The sequence below is a fragment of the Periplaneta americana genome, chromosome 2 (genome assembly GCF_040183065.1).
Source record: "Periplaneta americana isolate PAMFEO1 chromosome 2, P.americana_PAMFEO1_priV1, whole genome shotgun sequence".
Lineage (NCBI taxonomy): Eukaryota > Metazoa > Arthropoda > Insecta > Blattodea > Blattidae > Periplaneta > Periplaneta americana.
Window position 1 is genome coordinate 214,402,260 of NC_091118.1, and position 24,330 is coordinate 214,426,589.

General features: G+C 34.0%; 1 protein-coding gene across 1 annotated transcript in view; it reads left to right on the forward strand.

Moving 5' to 3' along the window:
- Positions 1–24,330, forward strand: part of LOC138695114 (glycine receptor subunit alpha-3-like) — a 599,107-nt gene that overhangs the window by 497,210 nt on the left and 77,567 nt on the right. Inside the window, exon 3 of the mRNA XM_069819519.1 lies at positions 15,043–15,266. Coding sequence (XP_069675620.1) covers positions 15,043–15,266 — 224 coding nt within the window. The remainder of the gene's footprint in view (positions 1–15,042; positions 15,267–24,330) is intronic.

Sequence of the window (24,330 nt, forward strand, 5' to 3'; positions counted from 1 at the left end):
TATATGCATTTCTGGATTCACCCATACGTGCTACATGCCCTGCCCATCTCAAACGTCTGGATTTAATGCTCCTAATTATGTCAGGTGAAGAATACAATGCGTGCAGTTCTGCGTTGTGTAACTTTCTCCATTCTCCTGTAACTTCATCCCTCTTAGCCCCAAATATTTTCCTAAGCACCTTATTCTCAAACATCCTTAACCTATGTTCCTCTCTCAAAGTGAGAGTCCAAGTTTCACAACCATAAAGAACAACCGGTAATATAACTGTTTTATAAATTCTAACTTTCAGATTTTTTGACAGCAGACTGGATGATAAAAGCTTCTCAACCGAATAATAACAGGCATTTCCCATATTTATTCTGTGTTTAATTTCCTCCCGAGTATCATTTATATTTGTTACTGTTGCTCCCAGGTATTTCAATTTGCACCTTTTCAAAAGATAAATTTCCAGTTTTTGTATTTCCATGTCGTACAATATTCTCGTCACGAGACATAATCATATACTTTGTCTTTTCGGGATTTACTTATTATTATTATTATTATTATTATTATTATTATTATTATTATTATTATTGTTGTTGTTTTTTCAGTGTATAGTAAAGTGATTTTACCTGTTCTGATGATAACAGTTTGCAACATTGAAGGGACGATCATAATTTTAAGCTTTGTAGAGACCAATCTTACGTGAACCTCATTTTATATTCGGAAATGTATGGAGTAACAGAGTGACGTCTGTTAGAAGAACTAAAGCAGGAACACATCATGAATAAATTCAAGAAAAACGACAAAACAGATTTTCCTTTGTGTTGGCTACAATAATACAAAGAATTTCTGTAAAAACATAAACTGTTATTATACCATGAATTCCGCCGAAGGTGGATTTTATACGGAGAACATGTGATTCTTGTGGACCAATAAGAACGTGGCAACGGAGCAGACGGCTGCAATGTAGCACGACCCTCGGGTCCTTTTATTAAATCTGACTATTGCATTGTACAGTGTGGACTTGTATTGCGGCGAAGATTATGCAAAGGAGAGCTAGCCTCGGCCGAGATGGGCTTATTCAGCTGTTTTGCTTGAACAGTGCAGAAACTAGCGTTTGCTTCACCCCGCGAACTTCATCATAAACTTCTAGTTCAAGTCAGTCGGCTGCTGAAATTTCTCTCTTCTGCCCTTTTCGGCCTCCACATAACATTACGTATTCCTATTAACGTGCACTGGAGTTGTTGCTGCACTCTGAGATGTGATACGAAGACATCTTATTCTACAGAGTTTTTCAATGAAAGCGAGCAAAAATTTAACAGGAAATGGATAATGTTCTACTGCAGTGATTCCCAACTTTTTGAAGGCGCGATTTTCCCTTCTACCGAACTGGTAGGGTACTTAACCCCGTTCAAAAAATACAAATCCCTATAAAATGGAATACATTGATAATTTTACTCAAAATTAGTGCAAACTACCCAAAGAACGACTGAAATAGAACAAATACAGTGCAGTAATGACATGAAATATTACATGAAGATCATTTGTAGTACCTACTTTGCTTATATTTTCGAACACTTAAACACTTCGAATAGTGAGAGTTTGCAAGGTTAAGATGGTAGAATAATAACAGCCTGGGATAAAATCAAAGGATTTATAAAGAAGTCCACACCTGTGGAGTAACGGTCAGCGCGTCTGGCCGCGAAACCAGGTGGCCCGAGTTCGATTCCCGGTCGGGGCAAGTTACCTGGTTGAGGTGTTTTCCGGAGTTTTCCCTCAACCCAATACGAGCAAATGCTGGGTAACTTTCGGTGCTGGAGCCGGACTCATTTCACCGGCATTATCACCTTCACTTCATTCAGACGCTAAATAACCTGAGATGTTGATACAGCGTCGTAAAATAACCCAATAAAATGAAAATTTATGAAGAAACTTGATTTCTGGTCTACAAAAAGGAATGTGATGCATTCCACTGCGATAAATATTGAGTTTTTAATATTTATGAATGTATTCACTTACTTATTGCAAAATTTCATATTTTATGTTTTTATTTATGATTGATTGATCTGATATTGAAATTTATTTTGTCTGGCATCTTGAAAGTCATTGGTTTCAATTTCAGTTTATCATTCATGAGACGTAACTTAAAAATTTACTTCGTTTGACCATATGATTAGTACAAACTCCGAAAACCTAATACTACTTTAAAATATATAGTGTTTTATTTATTTATTTACTTATTTATTTATGTATTTACTTACTTACTTATTTACTTATTTATTTATTTACTGATTTATTTATTTATGTATTTATTTATTTACTTGTTTATTTATTTCTTTACTTATTTATTTACTTATTTATTATTTATTTATTTAATAATAATAATAATAATAATTTATTTAATCTGACAGGATTAAGGCCATAAGGCCTTCTGTTCCATCCTACCATCCTTCCTATTTATTTACTTATTTAATTATTTATTTACTTGTTTATTTATTTACTTATTTATTTACTTGTTTGTTTATTTATTTATTTACTTATTTATTTACTTGTTTATTTATTTACTTATTTATTTACTCGTTTATTTATTTATTTACTTGGTTATTTATTTATTTACTTGTTTATTTATTTACTTATTTATTATTTATTTATTTATTTGTTTATTTACTTATTTATTATTTATTTATTTACTTCCTTATTTACTTATTTATTTATTTACTTCTTTATTTATTTACTTATTTATTTACTTCTTTATTTATTTACTTCTTTATTTATGTACTTATTTATTTGTTTATTTACTTGTTTATTTATTTATTTATTCATTTATTTACTTGTTTATTTATTTATTTACTTATTTATTTTTGTACTTAGTTACTTTGTTACTTAGCTATCTATCTATCTATCTATCTGTCTGTCTATGTATATATTTATTTATGTATCTATTTATTTATTCATATTTTATCAGTCATTAATGTTATTATGTCCAAACTTTAATTAGAACTCGTTAGTAACTTTCGTTTCATGAACGTTTTGCAAACACAAACTATACTATCAATAGAATAGTTAGGAAATAACTGCCAGTTGTAGTATTATTTGTCAGTAGCGAAATTCGAAAGAAAGCTAGTAAAAGAAAGTCCAGCCAGGCAACTAGAAAATCGCTGTAATCTACTAGTAGTAATAAGAGTGCAATGGTTACATTTCAACGTTAGGGTATGTTGTAAGAAGACATTCATCCTTAAAATGTTGTTCATACATTCTTAGTTTACCTCTTCCTACAGTGTCGAATTCTAGAATAGAAATGACCGCATGAAGCTATTCCTATTATGGACACGGGCCTCACGGATTTACTTCTTCCCGACAAATGCACGCTCTCATCCTTCACTGGGCTTTAACTGCACGAAAGCAGGAATTATGGAGTGATCTTTTAGTTGATCACTTAACAACGCTGTATTAACTACTAGGTTATTTAGCTTCGATAGTATTAGTGATAGCGAGATGGTATTTGGCGAGGTGACATTGAGAATTTGTCATAGATTACCTGAAAATTTCGTTACGGTTGGGAAAAACCTCGGCAAAACCCAATCAGATAATCAGTCCAAGCGCGAATCGAACCCAGGCCCGAGAGCAAATTCGAATCGGTAGGCAAGCGCTCTAGCCGACTGAGCTACGCAACGGTGGCTATTACGGAGTGAAAAAATAATGGGAAATGACGTAGTTCGTGGTGTAGATCGCAGTGAAAGCTGCACGCCAGCTGAACTAGTTCTACAGATGTAGAGTGGACCGAGAGCGCGTGTCGGGTTGCATTTAGACGCCTGGACGAATTCGACGGAATTTGCACGTTAGCTATAGGAGCCAGAAGACAGTCCGCGTCACAAAGAGCTCTCTGCCTGCCTGCACTCATCATCAGCAGTCGTGCATTCTTTGTTCCCTGAGCAAGATGTCTGAATTAAAACAACCCACATGCATAAACAATCTCTGAGGTGAAGTCTATTCTCTCCCTTTCAACGTTTTATACGAATGAAAAACAAATCGTCGGCGTAGCGAGTTACGCTGTTTATTCATTTGCCTTCATATATACAGAGTGTTTAAAAAAGCATTCAATATTTCAAGAGGTGGTACTGTTCACGAAAACGAGAAATCAATGTCTAAAAAACATGAGACCTAACAATAATATCTCCGAAATACAAGTTCTTGTACACAGGGATATATAAGCCACAGTCGCATTTGTCGCATTTTGCTACTCGACATCTAAAAATGCAACAAACTTACTTACTTACTTATTTACTCACTCCCTCACTTACTTACTTACTTACTTACTTACTTACTTACTGGTTTTTAAGGAACCCGGAGGTTCATTGCCACCCTCACATAAGCCCACCATTGATCCCTATCCTGAGCAAGATTAATCCAGTCTCTACCATCATATCCCACTTCCCTCAAATCCATTTTAATATTATCTTCCTATCTACGTCTCTGCCTACCCAAAGATCTTTTTCCCTCCGGCCTCCCAACTAACACTCTATATGCATTTCTGGATTCGTCCATACGTGCTACAAGCCCTGCCCATCTCAAACATCTGGATTTAATGTTCCTAATTATGTCAGGTGAAGTATACAATGCGTGCAGCTCTGAGTTGTGTAACTTTCTCCATTCTCCTGTAACTTCATCCCTCTTAGCCCCAAATATTTTCCTAAGATCCTCATTCTCAAACACCCTTAATCTCTGTTCCTCTCTCAAAGTGAGAGTCCAAGTTTCACAACCATACAGAACAACCGGTAATATAACTGTTTTATAAATTCTAACTTTCAGATTTTTTGACAGCAGACTGGATGATAAAAGCTTCTCAACTGAATAATAACAGGCATTTCCCATATTTATTCTGCGTTTAATTTCCTCCCGAGTGTCATTTATATTTGTTACTGTTGCTCCAAGATATTTGAATTTCTCCACCTCTTCGAAGGATAAATCTCCAATTTTTATAGTTCCATTTCGTACAATATTCTGGTCACGAGACATAATCATATACGTAGTCTTTTCGGGATTGACTTCCAACCCTGTCGCAAAAATGCAACAAACTTTGAATGTAAATGTGCAAAAATGCGACAACCACATTGGACTTCAGAAACGATGATGGTAAAGAAGAAAATGAAATCAGAGATGTGTTTGAACTAATCTGAATTTAAATGAAATGCTAATGGCATGGGCAATGTTCAAAAAGATATTAAGCAACAGATGTTCAGGAATGGATTTCAAAGAGTTGGTGCAATTCATGTAAGTTAAGTGAACAATTTCTTCTAATTGATTTATATAATTCCATCGCATACTGTAAATTGTGAGCGAGGATTAAGTTGCATGAATCTTGTAAAAACTGGAATCTAACAATAAATCTTGACGGACCTACTAGTAAAGAATTTCAAAGTTTAGAGTGCCCATAAAATAACGTATTTGAATGTGATGTAAATTCAGCAGTAATTGGTTCTAAGGATACCTACATCTACCGAGTGACATCAGAGACTGTCGGAATTTAGTAGTGTTCAAAAGCAAACTTATTAAGCATTTTCTTATTGCGTACAGTAGGTTTAATTTTTAATAATAATAATAATAATAATAATAATAATAATAATAATAATAATAATAATAATTTATTTTAGCTGGCAGAGTTAAGGCCGTAAGGCCTTCTCTTCCACTCAACCAGCAAAAAGTGTATATACATATGCATGAACTTACAAAGAATTCAACAATTTGATTTAGATGAGAGTTACATGTATACAAGAGTTATTTACGAATTAAACAACAAAATACTTTGAACTATTAATTAAACACTGAAATAAACTGTGTAGCAGAATTAAGCTAAAATACATAGAATGTTAATATATTTCAAATAATATTAGATAATAGAAAGAGATTATTATGAGACAATTAAAATACAGCACAATCAGGATGATGTCTAAAGAAAAAAAGCAACAGTGTAGTCTGTAATATTTTAAATCAGTATGATTGGAGTGAAATGCTAAGAAGGTTATCTTTTAAGCTGTTCTTAAAGGTGTTTGTTGTCTTGCAGCCCCTAATACTTTGTGACAAGGAATTCCATTGACGCGAGGTGGATATTGTAAAAGATAAGGAATAACAAGATGTTCTATGAAGAGGTATATTTAGCGTGCCACAGATAAGTGATCTGGTATTTACGTCGTGGTTAGAGTATAGATAAGAGAAACGAGACGAAAGGTAATTTGGTGTTGAAGTGTGCAGAATTCGAAAGAGTAAAGACAAAGAGTGTAAAGTTCTACGTTCTTTAAGTCGGAGCCACGAAAGACTTGCGAAGGACGGTGATATGTGATCATATCGTCGGATGTTGCACACGTGTCTGACGCACATATTCTGAGCTCGCTGTAACTTGACTGACAGTTCAGAACTTAGATCACTTAACAAAACGTCACAATAATCGAAGTGCGGCATTACTAGGGTTTGTACTAGGGTAAGTTTTAGTTGCTGGGGCAAGAAGTTTCTCAAGCGACTCAAACAGTGAATGGAGGAACAGATTTTTTTTATCGTTTCTTTAACTTGAAAATTCCAACTTAGATTATTATCAAAAAAGAAGCCAAGATTTTTTACGACAGATGAATAAGGGATTAGCGTGTTTTTAAGGGTAACAACTGAAAGATTACTGTTATTAAGGGAGTTAACTAAACGCTTATGTCCAATAATTATGGCTTGAGTCTTACTTGGATTAAGTGCGAGTCCGAAATTGGCCGCCCAAGTGGAGACAGTGGCTAGGTCACAATTTAACTTGTCAATCGATTCATTGATCGTATTGGGTCTGGAATGTATGTAAAGTTGTAGGTCGTCGGCATAGAGGTGATATCGGCAATACTGTAAGTTCTTTGATACGTCATTAATGTAGATAGAGAAAAGTAGTGGTCCTAATACGGAGCCCTGCGGCACTCCCGCCTTTGTGTATCGCCATTGGGAGAATTGATTATCAAGTAATTGGGAGAATTGATTATTACTTACTTAATAAAAAAAAATTTCTCTCTTCTTAACTTTTGCAATAAACTGTCTAGCTTTTATTAATCAGTTAATCTTTCAGTACTTTGATTTTTATTGTATTTTTAAATTTAATATTAATTGTAATTATAATTGTAATTGTATTCTTAATATTGTAGTTGTAATCCCCTGGTAAAGGGGAAGAGAAGGCCTGATGGCTTCATCTCTACCAGGTTAAATAAATAAATAAAATCGAATGATTTACTTACATAAGTATATCTAGAGTGTGATAAGATGGATTGAAAGTAATAAAACTCCAAGAGACAAATTACATAACTTTTTGTTACTGCATACTTTATTAATTTTATCTTTCTTCACAATTATTTATAATATTGCACAAGAATTTCGCAATTTACATAAATATAATTTTTCATTTCTGAATTTTGCAAAAATTATTTATTTTCTAGCTTAAGCTCTGCTTGTACACCATAGGAAATGCTGCTCAGTGTGATATATTTTTGTCTACAAACTCTGATTACATTTGTATGCTATCTGAAACTCCTGTACAAAGTTACATAAAAATGTGTTAGGAGAGAAATTATTAATAACATCTAAATGCACCCCTATAAAGGAGTACAGTAGTTCCTCTTACACAAACGTAGTCAGAGTTTGTAGACAAAAAATATATGCTACCTGTATGTAACTTCTGTACAAACGATTCATGATTGTCTGTTGAATAGGAGAAAGTTATGAATGTTGTCCAGCTGGAAGCTATTTGCTTTCTGACCCGTTGAGCGGAGGAGTGGGCGTTATTGCTCAGTGATCACCGTGAATATGACCGCTGAAGCAGAGATTAACGTGTTTAGTGAACAGTCCTAAGCCAGGGGCGTATTTTGCGGACTACCCGGGGTACCGGGGGTAGCCCAAGGAAATTACAATATAACATAATGTAATAATTTTGTATTATTAGTTTTACCATAGTAATTAAAATTAAAGTAATTGTTAGATATATTTTGTGTAATAATAGGGTCAGTGGTAGCCCAAACCCTTTAACCAGTATACGCCACTGCCTAAGACTGGTTGAAACCTCATAAGTGACACCAAACACTTATGAGGCAACTAAGTCAGGAGATAATGATGTAGGGTGTCGAGTTCCTTTCCCTCTCCATTGCACAATACATCGCCGACTAGATACATGTTACACTAATCAGACTTCAGATGTAAACAAACAATTTATTGTTCTTTCTCTGACACATATCGTCAAGTGAGATGTACTGCCTGATAATAGATGTACGTATCAGCCAGAACCTCCATCAAAGTTAATATTTTAATGTCATGTTTAAATAGTGATACCAGTAAATGTGAAACTATTACAAAAAATCAACGTAGGCCTGTAAATATGTTATGTAATCTGTATAAAATACTCTACGTATACTGTGTCTTCTTAGGCTGTGCAATTTACATGTGAAATAACTTACTTTTGTAGTTACGATCATGCTCTTGTGTGTAATATTCCTGTTTAGGTGCTTAGTAGCTTAGTTCTGTGTCTTTTGGATAATAGTCCACGAACATGTGCTGTAGACAGTAATATTATCCTGAAAATAATAAAAAAAAATTGAATTGTTGCAAATGAAATATCCATAATAATATTTTTTACGTTCTCTATTTTAATATCATTACATGGTTTACCACCATTTTAGATTATCTACTTACTTATATTTACTTATTTATTTATGTATTTATATACTTGCTTACTTATTTACTTACTCATTTACTAATTTTTACTTATTTACTTACTTGTTTATCTATTTACGTATTTATTTATCTGCTTATTAACTTATTTATTTATCCACTTCTTTACTTATTTATCTACTTATTTATTTTCTTATTTATTTATTTATTTACTTATTTATTTACTTATTTGTTTATTTGCTTGCTTATTTACTTATCTATCTATCTATCTATCTATCTATCTGTCTGTCTGTCTGTCTGTCTGTCTGCCTGCCTGCCTGCCTGTCTGTCTGTCTGTCTATCTATGTACCTATCTACCTACCTACCTACCTACCTCTCTACCTATTTATTTATTTATTTATTTATTTATTTATTTATTTACTAATGTTTTACTTATTTATTTACTTGTTTATTTATTTATTTATTTATCTGCTTATTTATCTGTTTATTTATTTATCTATTTATTTATTTACTTATTTATTTATTTATCTATTTATTTGTTTACCTATATGTTTATTTATTTATTTATTTATTTATTTATTTATTTATTTACTTGTTCATCTATTTGTTTATTTATCTGCTTATTTACTTATTTATTTATTTATTTATTTATGTATTTATTTATTTATTTGTTTGTTTATTTATTTATTTATTTATGAGTGGATAAATCAATGAGTGGATGAATAAATGAATTAATTAATTAATTAATTAATTAATATATAAGGTAATGAATGATTGAATGAATTATATCCTTAAAAACACTACATTACTATTTAGAATAGGCCTATGTTATACTATAAATGTGTAAGGCGTAGCACCCATTTTTTTCGTTCCTATTTGTATGCCCACCTTGCAGTGCAAGCTGCTGACTGCGTGTTAATACTGCGTAGTCTACTGTGTGCGCCTGGTAAATATGTGGACTACAGTGAATTACAATAACTGTCATCGCCCTTTACCGCCCTGGACGGTAATCGATCCAAATCCAATCGGCACTAATTACACATTTGCACGCAGTACGGCGTGTAGTATACAACAAGGAACTAATTGAGGCTGACATCTCGCAGATCACGAGATGTGGCCAGTCGCCACCACTCCGTCCTCCTTTCTTCTTCCTCTTGTGCAGGACGCTGTTAAACTGGCACGGATGGCCCTGAACAAAAAGGCCTAATGAAGACTTCTTCCTCCCCTCATTTCAGGTTTAAAGTAATGTTTTCAGGATGAATAGTAGCTACTAATCAGTAACCGACTCCATTCCAAGTTCAATCTGTGTGTGACAAAAACAAATGAACGCACATTGAGTTTACCTGAGTCTTACAAAAACCTTAGATCTATTGAAATACAGAAGTTGATATTTCTGGAAAAGACTGGAGAAATTTCGTCTTTCGAAGGGAAATTTTAAAATATTTGAGAATAAAAATTTTACATTGAATTTTATTGATATTCAATATTAACTGATCACTTCATTTAAACTGCCGTGAGTGTAAGCACGTGGAGAAATTTTGAGTAATGAAACTACTGACAAATGTTAGGAAAATTCTATAACTCAATACCGAACTGAAAGAAGACCGGAGCGTGCTGTTAACCACGTCGCCTGTATGTTGCTGTACTTAATCCTCCCACAACGTAGATAGGTAGGTAGGTAGGTAGGTAGGTAGGTAGGTAGGTAGATAGGTAGATAGATAGATAGGTAGGTAGGTAGATAGATAGGTAGATAGATAGATAGATAGATAGATAGATAGATAGATAGATAGATAGATAGATAGATAGATAGATAGATAGATAGATAGATAGATAGATAGATAGATAGATAGATAGATAGATAGATAGATAGATAGATAGATAGATAGATAGATAGATAGATAGATAGATAGATAGATAGATAGATAGATAGATAGATAGATAGATAGATAGATAGATAGATAGATAGATAGATAGATAGATAGATAGATAGATAGATAGATAGATAGATAGATAGATAGATAGATAGATAGATAGATAGATAGATAGATAGATAGATAGATAGATAGATAGATAGATAGATAGATAGATAGATAGATAGATAGATAGATAGATAGATAGATAGATAGATAGATAGATAGATAGATAGATAGATAGATAGATAGATAGATAGATAGATAGATAGATAGATAGATAGATAGATAGATAGATAGATAGATAGATAGATAGATAGATAGATAGATAGATAGATAGATAGATAGATAGATAGATAGATAGATAGATAGATAGATAGATAGATAGATAGATAGATAGATAGATAGATAGATAGATAGATAGATAGATAGATAGATAGATAGATAGATAGATAGATAGATAGATAGATAGATAGATAGATAGATAGATAGATAGATAGATAGATAGATAGATAGATAGATAGATAGATAGATAGATAGATAGATAGATAGATAGATAGATAGATAGATAGATAGATAGATAGATAGATAGATAGATAGATAGATAGATAGATAGATAGATAGATAGATAGATAGATAGATAGATAGATAGATAGATAGATAGATAGATAGATAGATAGATAGATAGATAGATAGATAGATAGATAGATAGATAGATAGATAGATAGATAGATAGATAGATAGATAGATAGATAGATAGATAGATAGATAGATAGATAGATAGATAGATAGATAGATAGATAGATAGATAGATAGATAGATAGATAGATAGATAGATAGATAGATAGATAGATAGATAGATAGATAGATAGATAGATAGATAGATAGATAGATAGATAGATAGATAGATAGATAGATAGATAGATAGATAGATAGATAGATAGATAGATAGATAGATAGATAGATAGATAGATAGATAGATAGATAGATAGATAGATAGATAGATAGATAGATAGATAGATAGATAGATAGATAGATAGATAGATAGATAGATAGATAGATAGATAGATAGATAGATAGATAGATAGATAGATAGATAGATAGATAGATAGATAGATAGATAGATAGATAGATAGATAGATAGATAGATAGATAGATAGATAGATAGATAGATAGATAGATAGATAGATAGATAGATAGATAGATAGATAGATAGATAGATAGATAGATAGATAGATAGATAGATAGATAGATAGATAGATAGATAGATAGATAGATAGATAGATAGATAGATAGATAGATAGATAGATAGATAGATAGATAGATAGATAGATAGATAGATAGATAGATAGATAGATAGATAGATAGATAGATAGATAGATAGATAGATAGATAGATAGATAGATAGATAGATAGATAGATAGATAGATAGATAGATAGATAGATAGATAGATAGATAGATAGATAGATAGATAGATAGATAGATAGATAGATAGATAGATAGATAGATAGATAGATAGATAGATAGATAGATAGATAGATAGATAGATAGATAGATAGATAGATAGACGAATTTAATATCATTCAACAAATTAATAGCTATAGATAACGTCAAAGTAGAAATATAAAATGCATGGCTACTACAATATGAATAAATATAGAAATAAAATAAAAAATAAATATACAATCACCACACAATCACAAAAACAGGTTGAAAGTGTTAAAAGAGAGCAGAGTAGATTTGTCAATTACATATTAACCAAATAAGTGGCATCCATCTTTCTGCCTTTTGCCTTCAACATTTTTCAAAGTTTCTTGAGTGGAACAGTGACCCATGGGGTTATTCTGAAAGTTTAAAAATTTAGTGTATTTAATTTCGTTATAGTCTATTTTACACTTTTACATTCTTGTTTAAAACTATACTAATACTTATTTAGACTTATTATTAGGCTGCTAAAATGTAAATGACGTCATTTGACATTCTGAAATTTAATGCTGTGCTTAGTACCAAAATATACCCCGCGTTCAATTTTGAATGGGAGCTTATCACACTTGTTCACACATTCCTAATGTCATATCAAACGTTCATTTGTAGAGTCTAACCAAAGACAGAAGATTTTACTGACATAATAATTTGTGGTACTTTTGGATGTCTTGAGTTTCGCACTTAGATTTTAATTTTTTAATTACGTCCGTTTTTAGAAATATTAATTATTTTTCAGGTGAAAAGAAGTTCAATTTACCTGTTAACAGTTCGGAGAAGGTTTCGTCGAGAAAGTTACTGACATTGTGGACAATTGGCCATAAATTCATTCATGCACTGATCAACATCGTAACAATACTGCTCTGCAACTAAAATTCCTGTACGGAAGTAAGTTTCAAGAATACATTTGTAACGCTATGTTGTAACATTCATTTCGGCCTTAAAAAGTATTTGAAAAGATTAGACGGTAAATGAAATTTGGTTATAATAATATTATGAATGGCATTTATTTCTTCATTCATTCGTTGACAAAATAAAAGAATATTATCCAATGTCAACAGCCAACAAGGCCTACATCTTTTATCTACGCCAGTCATGTCAATTGATGTCCATAGGAGCAAGCGCGCGCTTTAGAGCCCAGGAGAACCTGAGCGCTTTACAGCGGAAAGGAAAGAGACAGACGAAAGAGGTATTATATGCCGCTTGGTTGAGCTATATTCAGGGATGACCAGCACTGATTCAATGGATAAAGGGAAGAGAACTTATTAAAACTGTATCCATGTTAATTTTTAGATTTGCCTGAGAAGTATAAGTGCATTATAAGAACGTAAGTTTTAATTTTAATGTTCATTTTTCACAAGTTTGATTTTTTTTTATTCGAACGAAATATTTTCTCAACTTTTTTATAATAATAATAATAATAATAATAATAATAATAATAATAGTAACAATAATAATAATAATCCGTGGCGCTACAGCCCGTGAAGGGCCTAGACCGACCAGCCGGCTGCTGGCCTCACGCCCACATGCCGAAGCAGAGGTGGGCGATCATCCAACCAGAATGGAGGTATCGTGTGGTTAGCACGATGACCCCCCCCCCAGCCGTTCAACTTATTTTTTATAGAAAAGTGAAATTTTCAGGTATAGGCCTATTTATTTAGTAGCCTTGCAGAATATTTTCGTAAGTCTAATATACCGTAAATACGTATTACTGAAGATAGTGTATTGAAAATTTTGAAAATATTCGCAAGGAAATTGTTTGTAAGGAAATGAATTAACAAAGCAACTATTGTTACATAATAAGCAAAAGATACGTGCCCATGTGTTGTAAAAATGTCAGCTCTATAGCTTCAGCAGATTTCGAGAAAATAATTTAATAATCTGTTGACAGGAAGTTGCTCACCAATATCACCTTAAAAGCATAATGCGATAAGGGTTTTGTTATGGAATATTAGTTACACTTAAAGCATATACAGCACCTAGGTAACTTTGCTTTGTACTGTAATATTATTTTGATTGGTTTATTGATAACATTTATAAGGCAAAGGTAATATCAATATCAGTTCCAACTTATCATGTCATAATCAATCTCTTTTTTTTTTGGGGGGGGGATATCACTTTCTTTATGAATGGTGTGTTTCATCCATTTAGTACAGTATAGTTGTACTACTATGGAATTTATATGAATATTCTTTCTTAACTCTTTATTATGTTATTAACATTTAAAACACAAGTGCAATATTAAGAAATTAGCATTAGTACTTTTGTTTTACAGACAATATAAATATTATCGAACAAAAAGAAGCCATATAAAATAACGACATAAAATTTCACGTTCCGTCTGAAGTTTGTGCACTACTGTTTTTTTAATCCAACAGGCTGCTTATTGATGTACACAACCCTTCCTCTTTACATACTTAGCGCTTGATGCCCGCGCACGACGTCAAAGTCAGAAAAATGCGGTTGCTTTGACATCACTGGTCTACGCCTTGACGATTAAACTACATTCTAATATATACAGTCACGAAGCTGTGAGAGTGCTAGAAACAATAGACTGTGCCGGTAGTATTTCGCGTTGTCTGTAATGAGGCAATATTAGCGGTCCTAGTGGTTAGAAACTATCTATCGATGCATATTTAGTACGTATTAAACTTCGTGACTGTATATACTGGACTGTGATTAAACTCTCTCCATGCTGATGATTTCATGGATATATAAAAACAAGGTGCCGGAAGCTCTCATTCAAAATTGTACACGGGATGTAGTGCTAATACATCGCAGTTACTGCTTTACATGATGCAAAGAATGCGGCAGAAACCCCCTCCAAAAATACAGAAGACGAGATGTTGCAGCAAAATGGGACGAAGCAGGGATGTCCCGGGTAATGGGCAGCAATCCTGCTCCTCTCCGTCCTCCTAGCTGTCTAAGCCACAGTTTTGCCTCTTACTGTCAACCTACTCACTCACACGTCTGTTTTGTGGTGTGCCGCAGGATTACGAGGTGGACCTGTACCTGCGGCAGAAGTGGCAGGACGAGCGCCTGAAGCACGCCGAGATCACGGAGGCCCTGGACCTGAACGACCCCAACCTGGTCAAGGCCATCTGGAAGCCGGAGGTGTACTTCCCCAACGCCAAGCACGCCGAGTTCCAGTACGTGACGGTGCCCAACGTGCTGGTGCGGATCAACCCTGACGGCGAGATCCTCTACATGCTCAGGTCAGTCGGAGAGTGGGGCATTACTGGGAACAACGCAACGTAGCCTGTATCTTAACACAACTTATTGCCAGTGAGAAGAATGATCATGCGTTGTAATTCATCACAGGAAGCTGAGCAGGGGAAGGAGCAGGGAGATGTGACATGTCGGCGAAACATTTAGGGTAAGGTTGCCTATATCGCACCACTTTAGCATTTATAATTTTTATTTAACAATAAGGCCCATTCACAATGAAAATTAAACATAACGTAAACATTAACATAAGCACATAAACATATGCCACAAACTTAAGTAGCCAAGGCCCATTCACAATGAAAATTAAACATAACGTAAACATTAACATAAGCATATAAACATATGCCACAAACTTAAGTAGCCAAGGCCCATTCACAATGAAAATTAAACATAACGTAAACATTAACATAAGCACAAAAACATATGCCACAAACTTAAGTAGCCAAGGCCCATTCACAATGAAAATTAAACATAACGTAAACATTAACATAAGCACATAAACATATGCCACAAACTTAAGTAGCCAAGGCCCATTCACAATGAAAATTAAACATAACGTAAACATTAACATAAGCACATAAACATATGCCACAAACTTAAGTAGCCAAGGCCCATTCACAATGAAAATTAAACATAACGTAAACATTAACATAAGCACATAAACATATGCCACAAACTTAAGTAGCCAAGGCCCATTCACAATGAAAATTAAACATAACGTAAACATTAACATAAGCACATAAACATATGCCACAAACTTAAGTAGCCAAGGCCCATTCACAATGAAAATTAAACATAACGTAAACATTAACATAAGCACATAAACATATGCCACAAACTTAAGTAGCCAAGGCCCATTCACAATGAAAATTAAACATAACGTAAACATTAACATAAGCACATAAACATATGCCACAAACTTAAGTAGCCAAGGCCCATTCACAATGAAAATTAAACATAACGTAAACATTAACATAAGCACATAAACATATGCCACAAACTTAAGTAGCCAAGGCCCATTCACAATGAAAATTAAACATAACGTAAACATTAACATAAGCACATAAACATATGCCACAAACTTAAGTAGCCAAGGCCCATTCACAATGAAAATTAAACATAACGTAAACATTAACATAAGCACATAAACATATGCCACAAACTTAAGTAGCCAAGGCCCATTCACAATGAAAATTAAACATAACGTAAACATTAACATAAGCACATAAACATATGCCACAAACTTAAGTAGCCAAGGCCCATTCACAATGAAAATTAAACATAACGAAAACATAACATAAGCACATAAACATATGCCACAAACTTAAGTAGCCAAGGCACATTCACAATGAAAATTAAACATAACATAAACATAACACGTGTGTGGAAACAAACATACCGAATCAACAAAACTACAGAATCTATTACATAAAAATGGAGAATTGCACAATGACTGACGATGTAGCTATTCAATTTATGTTTCTAATAACTACAATGGCATCAGTATATGGCTTTCAGTACTTGAAATCAAAGAAACGGAGATGTAAAAAACGATGGTGGATTCATCCATTGAATTAGAGAAGAATACAACAGGGGGACTTTTATAACCACATTCACATATACTAATATATTTTGAAACACCAATACTTTGAACTATAAAATAATGTATGACTTGAGGCTTTCCCGGCGTTTGATGTAGAATAACTCTTCTCGGGTTCTCAGCCAGGTGAGTTGGAGATTAGCTTTCAAGCTTTCGACGGCTAGCTCTGCCATCTTCTTCAGGGACGATAAAATAATGTTAGCTATAAAATTATTTAACTAATACCTATCTTCAGAATTCATTTCCTGTGCTGTTTTTTTCCATACATTTTCTTTTAATGTAATATCTTTGTATGTTTTATGTTTCTCGTCGTATAGACAAGGGTTTTCTTGGTACAAAATAATCAACTTTTCGTCATATGATTCCATGTTGCGCGCCTAGCTATCATCACGGCCAATAGATCAAAATATTGCCTGTAGGCAAAGCCCATGAGATGTTAAACAAAAAGTGAAAACACGCTTTCCGCTTGTGTACTGTTTCCAAATCGCATAAACATAAGCATGAAAGTTTGGAGTTTGCAAACTTTCATGTTAACGTCTTATGATTAAGATTAAGTTTATGCTTATGTAATTCATTGTGAATGCTTTCATTAAATAACATGGACACAAGGTTGTATGCTTACGTTATGTTTATGTTTAATTTTCATTGTGAATGGGCCTATACAGTTTTTATTTTCTGCATTTCTTTATTGAGATACATTCCCAGAACATTTACCTTGGATGTAAAAAAGTATCCTTGAATTTGATTTGATATTTTTTAATTAAAATGACATTTTCGAAACACATGTCAGTGGTGCCATTTAGGCAACTACTTTCCTAAATAGCACCTGCGGTTTCTTAAATCGCACCTCTTTAACTGCAGGGAGCAGGATGAAGGAAAGCTTTTAATATTGAACATATTGAACAGTATTTAATACGAATAATGTAATAAATGCATATTACAAGTTTATTGAAATTAATGAGAGAGAGTAACGCATCTTCAAATGAAATTGAAAAAATAGAGCATAAATTACCTAACATTTAAACTTCCTGAATGCGTTTTTTATTGTTACACATTTGCCATGTGCTTCACCAGGCAGTTCAGACTGTAAACTGCGTCACCTTTTCTCCACGATTATCTCGAAGCCATCTAAGAACTGCTTCATGATATAGCTGTCTGAAATGATTTGAAGATAGAAACATCTAAAGGCTGGGCCTATGATTATTATGACGAGGAAGCTGAAATAGGAGCACATCATTTTCCCGAGATAATCTAGCTTCTAAATGTTTGGAATGGGTCGTATAGGTGGACATACAGAAGCAGCACTTTTTTCTATGGCAGGTTTGAGTGGCAAATAAAACGTTTGAGCTGTTCGACAAATAGTTCATTGTTGATGTAACCTGACTCAGAGCAAACAAATAACGATCCTGGAGGACCACCAACTGATAATGAAGGATGCACTGTTTGGCGTTTAAAAATTATCACAGGTGGCACAAAATACCTGGTGCGCTTGTACAACACACACTTGTTGTATTAACGCCCTTTTCACCACTTGATATTGCACCCACCTGATGCATTCCTAGTTCAGTTAAAATTTTTGGGGCCTTCTTTTGTACGGTTAGAATTGCTACAGTTGCTCATATCGCACCGGTGCGAATTAGGCACCTACAAAGTGGTACGAATTGAGAAACTACGCCAAAAGTTATTTCCTTCATTCTAGCTTATAATCACCACATGTTCGAAAATCCTACTAAGTTAAATGTTCTTTAATACCTCTTTAAACGAATAACATCTTAAGATTATGGATTCCTTTGCATACAAATCCGTTATTTAGTTACAAAATGTTAGCTAAATATACATTCACCTGAGCGATTATATTAGATACACTATCACCACGCTGCTGACATAAAGAAGTGGCAGAAATCAAGTGACATGGTGGAAGTTCATATGGTAGATTGTAACAATACCACTAGATGCCACACTACTACAGTAACTTGTTTTAAACTAGCAGTGGTGCCATTTAGGAAGCGGTGCGATTTATGCTACTCTACCCTACACACGCAAAGAAGAAATCTGATTGCTGTTTTATGTAAATTTGGATTTTCATTTTTCATTCTTATCCACAATTTCCAACTACTCATAGATTTAAAAGTACTTTCCAGTCTTTGTCTGATCATAATTCAAGAAGTTGAAGGGTTTCTTCACTGGCAAGTGCTGTCTCTTTGTGTTCAACAAAAGGCTTCACAATCCAGATGTTTTACCTCCAGGGATTCTCATATTCGGGATAGTATAGGGTATGTCAAAAGTCAGTTCAAACATTAAACCGCTATAAATATTATAATATTTGAGATAGGGAAAAAACAAAAACATCACAGTGTTGGACAAACATCGGGGTTTACAAAACATTGGGAAGATGTCCGCCGTTCTCTTGTTCAACGTACAGCATTCTATCTGCGACACCATGCACAAAATTTTGCAGATAATGTCTTGGAGTATTGGCAATTTTTCGCGAGATGGCATCTTTCAGTTGCAGTAGGGTTGTTGGATGTGTCAGGAAAACTCGTTCTTTAAGGTAACCCCACAACCAAAAGTCGGCCGGATTGAAATCTGGAGATCTCGGAGGCCACATTGTTGGAAAATGATTACTGGTGACACGATCGCCAACATCTGCGTAATTAATTGTTTTGCAGGGATAAATATGTGGGATGGAGCGCTATCTATCATGAAGATTATATTTTCTATATCGTGATTCCTCAGTCTAGGAATGGCGAAGTTCTGTAACATGCTGTAGTAGCGCTCCCCGTTTACAGTAACAGTCTGTCTTATTCCATTATTGTCCACACCTATGGAGTAACGGTTAGCGCGTCAGTTTTCTGTATTTTCTCCTAGCACTAAAGAGTGCTGTTGGAAACATAAGTCGATCGCGAAAATGACAGTTGCACTGTGAAGTGCAAAGTGCATCCATGGCACAGTTGACGAGAGCGATGCGTTACTGTGTATTGACATACAGTTCTCCGCGCGCAACTTTTCATCGACAACAGATACCACAGTAAATTTATACAATGGGTTACTAACAAGCAGTTCGAAACAATCAGAGATATTAAGCGTAGGAAAGATTGATTTACCGTGTCCAAATCGGATATGGTTATTATGTTACATCAAACCAAGTGCGTAGTGCCTTAGAGTTACGTTGAGACGGTCTGGAAGTAAGATTGGTCCAACCAGCTTACGAGCTGGAGAAATGGCACTCCTAATTGTAACGCTGTCTAGCGGGCTAAGGTCGCGACGCCGACCCTAAGTTGTCTGACAGAAATGCTTGTTTTGGCCTCTGCTGTCATCACAGGCATTTGGTCCCTTTATAAACATCAGGGGGTTTCACATAAGTACAACGACAGGAGTGCAACATCTCTTTGGAAGGCTCTCCTTAAACTTCTGGTAGAGCCTAATAATAATAATAATAATAATAATAATAATAATAATAATAATAATAATAATAATAATAATTTATTTATTTACTTATTTAATCTGGCAGAGCTATGGCCAGTAGGCCTTCTCTTCCGCCCAGCCAGACTCTAATTCTAATTGAATACAATTGCTTACATAGTTATTACATTAATATCTAGACCATAAAACAACATGAAAGTAAATAATGAAAGTTGGATAAGTAATGTTAGTGTGACAATAATAAATATTGGTAAGAAATAGTTATAATAATAATAATAATAATAATAATAATAATAATAATAATAATAATAATAATAATGAAACAACTTAGATATTTATCTGTGATATATATATGACCATTAAACATTGAGAAACCTGAAACAGCTATTATTGTTAACAAGAATTATTGTTAGAAAAATATTTCGTTAGTCTATTCTTAAATTGGTTTGATGTCTGACAGTCCCTGACATTACTCGGTAGGGAATTCCAAAGTCCAGGAACAGCTACAGTGAAAGAAGATGAATATGAGGATGTTCGGTGGGAGGGAATGGATAATATTGAGGAGTGTTGTGATCGTGTGTCTAGGATATGATGACTGGATAAATTTTGAAAACGAGACGCAAGATAGACAGGAGTGGAGAAATGCAATATGTGAAAGAGAAGGGAAAGATAGTGGATTTTCCTACGATCTTCTAGACGGAGCCAGGACAACATTTCGATGGATGGTGTTACGTGATCAGCCCGGCGAATATTGCAGACGAAACGGACGCACATATTATGAACACGTTGTAGTCTCTGCGCCGAAGTAACGCTTAGGTCAGCAAGCAGAATATCACAGTAATCGAAGTGGGGCATCACGAGTGTTTGCACTAACATTTTTTTCATGGAAAAGGGTAGAAAATTCTTCAATCGCCTAAACGAGTGAATTAATGAGGCTTATCAGGGACGACAGAAGTAAAAATCGTCAATAACTGACATATCAGCTTTTGGAAAACCATAGTTCATAACTTGACAAAAGAACTGAATTGTCACAAATCGCGTGAATATTGAGATAACAATTGTGGTTTCATCACACAAACTTCCCGTACTAATTCTGTGTTTATGACTAATTTCTGAAATAGTGACATTTTTGCTTCTTTGCTTCAATAGCGCCATCCTTTTTCTTCATCTGTTTTTCAAAAATCAGTCTACTTTATACCTCGTAGCGTTTTACAACATGTTACAGCTAGAAATCTCTCATCACTTCATTGTTGGGCATGACAGTAGTAAACAATGTGTAATTGCGCAAACCAGCTTGTAACAGACTCCCGCGTGCCATTGTGACGGTTTTACTATAAATATCGGCTTCATTACAACGCACCTGCTGGGATAGATGTGCCGCGATTGATTTAGATTGAGGGAGCGGTCCGTCTCTGGGGCGTGTTGCAAAAACTGCGTCACCGGACGGACGATCCTGTTAGTTTCCATTACACGTCCGCTTTTGCCAGAGTTTCACTTCCATATTTCCAGGCCTCGTGGTTGACTAAACCCGTTTAAAGTTACACGCCTGTTACAGCTCTGTTCGTTAAAATACATCGCTGCGAATGATGTGCACAAAGATCATTACGTCAAGATATAACTCAGCGTTTGCCTACAGACATGACAGCGTTACGTATTGTTTGTTTATTCTGTTTCGTTTTATATAACTTTGAATTGTTGGCTTATAAATGTCACCATTTTTCTTTCAGACTCTATGAAATTAATTCATACCATTTGTTCTGGTCTGTTGTACAAGGGTTGTGTGTCAGCCCCACAACGAAGATTTTGAGTGCCCGCCATGTTAGATCATTTCAATAAATTTCCCTCCCTACCATTGTATAAAATTTTACAGTCGTATACCGGGTGTCACGAATTTTTGTTCACTGCAGGACTTATTATAAAAATCGTTATCATGTGCCTCTCATGTTATCTTTAGCTTGCATTAAAAACGTAGTTAATAGTCTTACTTCATAAATTACTTCTCAGCAGACCGACGTCAATCGCATTCGTTAGTGCTTCTCTAAGATCATTTTTGCCTGTAAACTTTCGGCTGCCTTGTAGGGACTTTCCTTGGCTTAATTTAGTAGAATATTTCAACTAAATGAAGTCTTAGAATGTCGTTCAGTATTTTTATGGTTTATAGCTAGTTTATATAATATATAAATGGGAAACTTTGGAAAACAGACGTAGGAAAACTAGAATAACATCATTGTATAGAGCACATCTAGGTCAGAAAGCATGGGTAGACATAACGCCTCGGCTAGAAAAGCCAACGTACTATGGTAGGAACGATCATGATTTTAAAATCAAATGTAGGAAACAGAAAACGGATGTAGGTAAATTCTCATTTTTAAATATAACTATAAATGATTGGAATGACCTACCTGCAGCGGTCTTTGAGGGCTGTCCTTCCTTAAGGAGATTAAAAAATAACTTAAAAAGTTGTGTATAAAGTGCAAATTAAAATTAAGGTGACATTTAACATTTAATTTTTTAAGGTGACATGTATTTATTTAGCCTGACGAGTTAATCCCTTCGTTTGAATTGTAAATTATTTAAAAATTGCATGTAAGAGGGTCTTAGACTAGAAATGTTTAGCTTAAATATAGTTCTGTTTATAAGTATGCATAAGGGTGTAATTATTTGACTTATTTGAACTGCTGTATCAGTGAAGCGAGGTGAGTCAGTGAAGTTATGGTTTTACAGTGCAGTGAATAGTTCCGATCAGTGATAATTTATAGCGTCAATGAAATGTGTTCTATAGTGTCAGTGAAATGTGTTATAGAGTGTCAATGAAATGTGTTCTATAGTGTCAATGAAATGTATTATAGAGTGTCAGTGAAATGTGTCCTAAAGTGTCAGTGAAATGCGTGATAGTGCCACAGTGAGATGAGAGTAAAATGAAAGACTATTGAAACTTATGTAGGGTCTATACATATGTAGGTTGTATTGTAAAATTAGGTATTTTATGTTTTATTATTAATTGTAATTTTTGTGTTAAATTGTATCGTGTATTCTTATTGCATTGTGTATATAATTGTATTGTGTATTGTATAATTGCATTGTGTATTGTATTGTAATTTTATTGTGTGTTGTTTATATTGTGTATACCACTGCCACCGGGTGCTTGCCCATTTGCAGTGTAAATAAATACATACATACAGGGTGTATGCTGAAGGACCATTCGGGAAAAAGTGAAGACACGAAAATGTCTAAAATCCAGCGCTGTGTCAATTTCAATTGTCAGTTGATCAGTAACGAATACATACTATACATCTAACGGACCTCACAGAAAACGATTTGCTAAAGTGTTCAATAACTCTTGATATAAGTAAAGGGTAATAATAGTAATTCATGTATAAAAGGCGAAATGAAGATGTTCATAGCGAGGGCTACAGGATTGCTCCGAGAACCTCTGGCCCAAGATCTAAACATGAAATTTCGCTAAAGGTTCATACATTATTTTGTGACGCACTATTTCGTAATTAAAACTTTTTGATAAGAGTTTTAAGTTAGAAATTCGCTTTGTGTTTGTATGGTTTTTTTAGCGTGTTTTGTTTTGGTATCTATGGCCTGTGAATACTAGAAAAAAAAGAATACGTTGAATAAAAATTATTCATTGAAGGAGGCCATGCATGATGCTATTATTTCTTTGTAGTTCAGTTACCAGTCTCTGAATTTAATAAGCAATGTTCTGTTATGTTCGAAATGATGTCAAGATCTGTTGAAATTCCTTCTGGAGTTGTTATTAAAGTTAAACAAGCTGAAGATAAGTTGTTGCCAATTAAATCAATATAAGTAAACAAACGACACATTTTTTGGTCCTAGAGCCTATAAAAGTTTTTTAAGTCCGTAAAAGTATAAGTGGCTGTAATACATGTATCGTATCCATGGAGAAATTGAACAATTGAACGGACTACTACGCAACAAAAAATGGGATACAAAATTATCACAGAATAGACATTTAAAACTATTCACTTTATATGTAAACTTTCATAACAGTTAAGCAT